General features: G+C 36.9%; 1 protein-coding gene across 5 annotated transcripts in view; it reads left to right on the forward strand.

The window, feature by feature from the left end:
- Window positions 1-5795, forward strand: part of CLINT1 (clathrin interactor 1) — a 71397-nt gene extending 65602 nt beyond the window's left edge. For 2 of the 5 annotated variants that reach the window (XM_055285455.2, XM_055285457.2), the window contains exons 10-12: window positions 67-359; window positions 2533-2737; window positions 4097-5795. In XM_055285455.2, coding sequence (XP_055141430.1) covers window positions 67-359; window positions 2533-2737; window positions 4097-4443 — 845 coding nt within the window. In that variant the 3' untranslated portion in view covers window positions 4444-5795. The remainder of the gene's footprint in view (window positions 1-66; window positions 360-2532; window positions 2738-4096) is intronic. The other 3 variants (XM_055285456.2, XM_063642658.1, XM_063642659.1) reach the window with 3 other exon arrangements.
- The last annotated feature ends 205 nt before the right edge of the window (window positions 5796-6000 follow it).

Raw genomic sequence — 6000 nt, forward strand, 5'->3', positions numbered from 1 at the left:
TAGATTGTTATATTTGTTCTGTGCATTTCATGAAGTTTCTTACCCTTAGAGTTATTTCTGTCTTAGTAACAGCAACAAGTGGGAATGGAGACTTTGGTGACTGGAGTGCCTTCAACCAAGCCCCATCAGGCCCTGTTGCTTCCGGTGGCGAGTTCTTTGGCAGTGCCTCACAGCCAGCAGTAGAACTTGTTAGTGGCTCCCAATCAGCTCTAGGCCCACCTCCTGCTGCCTCGAATTCTTCAGACCTGTTTGATCTTATGGGCTCATCCCAGGCAACCATGACATCTTCCCAGAGTATGAATTTCTCTATGATGAGCACTAATACTGTGGGACTTGGTTTGCCTATGTCAAGATCACAGGTAAGTTGTCTGGTTCCCTTGGAATTTGTTATTTATAATCTTTGAGATGCTCTAACTCATCTAATGATAGATTAGTATAAAACAAGAATAAGCAAGTCCTTTTTATGTGTATGAACATGTGTCTGTGTGTGTATATATACGCGTTTGCACATTTCATTTACCTTATACTCTCCCCTAGCATAGTCATTTGCATTCTGGAAGGCAAGACCTTCTTCCCCATCTTGTAGTCACTGTAAAGCCAAACATGGTGCCTTTGTACAGAGGAGGAACATGGCAAAAATTTATTGTTATAACAAATTGGTATTTGATAGTTTTTTTAAATTGTCTTTAAGAAAAAGAAATAAGCCAGGCGCAGTGGCTCACCACTGTAATCCCAGCACTTTGGGAGGCTGAGGTGGGTGGATCACGAGGTCAGGAGATTGAGACCATCCTGGCTAACACAGTGAAACCCAGTCTCTACTAAAAATACAAAAAGTTAGCCAGGCATGATGGCAGGCACCTGTAGTCCCTGCTACTTGGGAGGCTGAGTCAGGAGAATGGCGTGAACCCAGGAGGTGGAGCTTGCAGTGAGCTGAGATCGTGCCACTGCACTCCAGCCTGGGCAACAGAGTGAGACTCTGTCTCAAAAAAAAAAAAAAAAAAAAAGAAAAGAGAAAGAAATAGAGATATTGTTTCACTCATGGCAAGTATCCACTTAGTAAAATTTCTGGTCATGTCCCTAAAGAAATATCATTCATTGGTTGTAAATAATTATTGCTAATATGGAAAATCATTCTCTCGAATGGTGAATGTTCTTCCCAATTCTGGACCTGCTCTACGTTATATAAATGTTTTATAGGCTCATCTTTCAACTTTCATTTTCATAAAGAAAAACAACCAAAATGGGAGCTTCTTAATTCACTATTTAATAGTTAAATCCGAATTACCTAGTACTAGCTTAGAATTCAAACAAGTGCAGGCTTGGAAAATATGTGTCTGGTACCAGGAACTTGCTGTTTTTGACTCAAACTATTGAGAATATGTGTTTATGATGCTAATTACTCATTTTAATGTGTAGATTCTCATCTTTGGGGTATTAGGATGAAGGAAAAGAAGAAAGAAGCAGAAAGGTGACTGCTCTGTATAACAGAAATAAGACCTAATGTATGAGTTAAGCATAAAGTCAGTCTACTTTATTTGCAGTCTTAATTGTAACTGTCGTAATTCTTTGCATTGGTACATTTTTAATTATTCTTCCTCTTCCTGTTCCTTTTTTCTGTCCTTTACACATTTATCCTCAATAACCACTAGGAACCTCTGCTTCTTTCTCCTGGATTTCTTCTTTCTCCTACATTGGTCCATATACTAATCAGTTCAGTTAGTGTTGCTCACTTTAGGTAGTAAAAGTATACACAGAACAGGGAAATGTCAGTCAGGATATGTGAAATATAAATTGCTTTTTGACGGTTTTGCCTTATATCCTTGTATAATGTGAGACATCATATCCTGAATTCTGTTTTGTTTTGTTGTTTTGAAACAGAGTCTCGCTCTGTCGCCCAGGCTGGAGTGCAGTGGCACGATCTCTGCTCACTGCAACCTCCACCTCTTTGGTTCAAAGCGATTCTCCTGCCTTAGCCTCCCAAGTAGCTGGGACTACAGGTGTGTGCCACCATGCCTGGCTAATTTTGTATTTTTAGTAGAGATGGGGTTTCATCCTGTTGGCCAGGCTGGTCTTGAACTTCTGACCTCAACTGATCTGCCCACCTCAGCCTCCCAAAGTGCTGGGATTACAGGCATAGGTCACTGCGCCTGGCCTCTGAATTCTGTTTTGAAAGAATAAATTTCCACTTGTGTATCTCCTTAAAGCTATACTAACCTAAAGTTGGTAGTTCCCCTAGGCATTTGCCAGGGATGGTAGCTTCTAGACTTTGAGTGATGGGAGAATAATTGTTAGTGTAGGTAAGTTGTTGGTTTTATCTACCTCAAACCTGATTGGGACTTCAGAGGAACCTCTTTGGGAAGCTACTTCAGAGGAACCTCTTTGGGAAACTAACGATTCAGGGTATTGAAGACATTAGCATAGAACATTAGTGGTTCTTTTTGTTTCAGAAGTTCATTGTTGTGATTAAATTGCCATCTGATAATTTTTATAGAACAGATGCTTAATTTTTAGAGCAATTTTTCTATTTTCCAGCCTTTGCAAAATGTTAGCACAGTGCTGCAGAAGCCTAATCCTCTCTATAATCAGAATACAGATATGGTCCAGAAATCAGTCAGCAAAACCTTGCCCTCTACTTGGTCTGACCCCAGTGTAAACATCAGCCTAGACAACTTACTACCTGGTATGCAGCCTTCCAAACCCCAGCAGCCATCACTGAATACAATGATTCAGCAACAGAGTAAGTTACCTTAAGACGTCCCACTTCTTTGTGTACTTGCAGTCTTTTGCCTTAATGCCAGGACTACTTCAAACTATAAATAAAAATATATCACATAAATTGTAACAGTTAACGAAATGCCTGTTCACTTAAGATATTTTCACATAATATTTACTGGATATTCCTCCTGGCACAATGAATTACTTTATATTCTATTCTTGGCCTGATAACATTTACTGTATTGTGGAGAGTTTTAAGGACCTGATCACTAAAATAAAAATTTGCTGTACAGATTTTTTTTAAATATAGGCAAATACGATGGACAAACAAAAATCATCTGATTCTGCTGTTGAGGGGTAATTACCGTTAATACATATTTCTTTCTATGTTTTCTTTTTTTTTTTTTTTTTGAGATGGAGTCTTGCTCTGTCACCCAGGCTAGAGTGCAGTGGCGCGATCTCAGCTCACTGCAGCCTCCACCTCCCAATTTTAAGCAGTTCCTTGCCTCAGCCTTCCAAGTAGCTGGGACTACAGGCATGCAACGCCACACCTGGCTAATTTTTGTATTTTTAGTAGAGACAGGGTTTCACCATGTTGTCCAGGCTGGTCTTGAACTCTTGACCTCAGGTGGTCCACTCGCCTCGGCCTCCCAAAGTGCTGGGATTACAGGCGTGAGGCACCGCGCCTAGCCGCTTTCCATCTTTTCTAAGCATATTTTTAATGCTTGGGATCATTCTCTCTATATTGTTTCTTATTCAACATTAAGTTATCGTTTTCCCTGTGTTGAATAATATTCTTAGGAAAATGATTATTAGCTCTTGATAGTTATATTAGTGTATGATTTCCCTTGCTAATTATTTCAGTTGTTTCCAGCTATTTGTTATTAAAAATCAAGATTTTGTATAAATCGTCATACTTCTGTTTTTTTCTTAATAGAATGTTCTAAAAATAAGTGAAAGGATATAAACTTTTTAAAGATTTTTGTATAAATCTTCATACTTCTGATTTTTTTAATAGAATGTTCTAAAAATAGAATAAGTCAAAGGATATAAACTTTTTTAAGATTTTTGATACACACTAGCTCTTGACAACTTGTTAAGTAGGATTTAACAGTAGGTTTTGTAGGAATGTTTTTAAGTTGGCTGTTTTTCCCCAGTCTACTCTTACTGTTTCTACATCATTGGGGAACCAGAGCCAATAGTCACTGAATATATTTCTCAAGAGGAACCAGTGCAGAGTAATTGATTTCTAATAAAATCACTGTAAAGGAATTTTATTGGGGTTAAAGAAGTATAAATGGTCAAGAAGTTATTAGTTCTCTGTTCTATGAACCTAAGAATTTATTGTGGTAAAGTTCTTCTGTCTGTTTTCTTCTGGTAGATATGCAGCAGCCTATGAATGTGATGACTCAAAGTTTTGGAGCTGTGAACCTCAGTTCTCCATCAAACATGCTTCCTGTCCGGCCCCAAACTAATGCTTTGATAGGGGGACCCATGCCTATGAGCATGCCCAATGTGATGACTGGCACCATGGGAATGGCCCCTCTTGGAAATACTCCGATGATGAACCAGAGCATGATGGGCATGAACATGAACATAGGGATGTCCGCTGCTGGGATGGGCTTGACAGGCACAATGGGAATGGGCATGCCCAACATAGCCATGACTTCTGGAACTGTGCAACCCAAGCAAGATGCCTTTGCAAATTTCGCCAATTTTAGCAAATAAGAGACTGTAAAAGAAGCAGATTGAATGAAGAATTTTTAGCTGTGCAGATAGGTGATGTTGGGATGGAAAATGCTAATCAACTACCCTTTCTTTTATCAAGTAATTAAAGTAAATCTACATAAAGAACCAAAAAGGCTGTTTTATAAAAATGAAATATCCAGTATTTCAGAGGGCCAGGCAAGAGCACTTCAGATAAGGCAGTCAGAATCATTTTTTTCCAGTGAGGATAGACCACAAATGGGTGGTGAGACCACTGAAAGCCTTTATCAATTGAAGAGCCCATTTAACAGCATAATTTGTGGGAAGACTGGAATAGGGCTGAATAAATGTGTTTGAATCTCTAATTTTATACTTTCTTTTCCTGAGGAACTTGATTTTTCTGTCCCTGGATCGCCTTGTCATAATTGGGTCTGTTCCTTTTACTACCACTCTTGAGTCCATATATGAAATCATTAAAGTTGGATGATCAGTTTTTTATAAAAATATATATTTTTGTCCAAAAAAAAGCATACATATGTGATTATGGCTAAATCAAAGGTAACTGGAATGTATATACTTTTGCTAATGTTCCAGCAACACTGCTATTATACTATCCAAATTTTTATTGTAACAAAACCTCTTTAAGCAATTGGTGATCGCTATGGGACTTTTCCCATGTCTTCTGCTGTAATTATCCTGTGCAGAACTAGGAAAAATTTTTTTTCAGGACTGCTCTATGGTTTCCTTTAAAAGAAAAAAACTTCTGTTTGTTTTTGGCAGTCATTATTTACAATTTGCAGTGATTAACTTGGCAAGGCTTCCTTCCGTGTTTATCCCTGTGGCCATCATTTAAGTCAGGAACAGTCAGAAAAATATTTATTTTATTTTTTTTTGGGTGTCTGCAAAGGTAAAAATCCATTAAAACCTTAAGTTAAATATAAATGTTACAACTCAATGTTTGCTTTCAGATTTTATACAGTATTTGTTTTGTTTTGGTTTTGAGTGTATATAATACAGCATTAGCAATATGGTTCCAATAGAGGAGTTAAATATATATTATTAAAGGAGACCTGTAGCAGTCAAAGGTTTTATTGATTTAATGACAAAGGAAATTAATTAAAATGTTTTTGTTTTTCTGCTGTAATTCTGCATTAAGCTCACATGAAAATCATGATTCTAGAGTTTGGAATGCAAAATTAATTGTTTTACCCTCAAGCTGGGAATATTTTTCAAAATAAATACTATAATAAGATATCAAATTATTACCTCCCCATGTTATGTTGAAAATTTTTTTATTAAATTGATAAAACTTTATTTCCATTATATTCATAATGTTCTGTTATACATAACATTAAAATGTTCATTAAAATCAATGTTGAACTGCTTTTTATTTCATTCTGTTAGACATTTGAGACCATTTGGGGAAAAAATAATTATAATTTGGGCAAAGTAATTTTTATAAATAATTTAAAATTATTTAATGACTTCTCTATTCTTTCCTATCAGACTCTACTGTTAGGAATTAAAAATGAAGCAGCAAAGATATCCTGACCTGCTCCATTCTTGCTAATGTTCCAT

The sequence above is a fragment of the Symphalangus syndactylus genome, chromosome 7 (assembly GCF_028878055.3).
Source record: "Symphalangus syndactylus isolate Jambi chromosome 7, NHGRI_mSymSyn1-v2.1_pri, whole genome shotgun sequence".
Lineage (NCBI taxonomy): Eukaryota > Metazoa > Chordata > Mammalia > Primates > Hylobatidae > Symphalangus > Symphalangus syndactylus.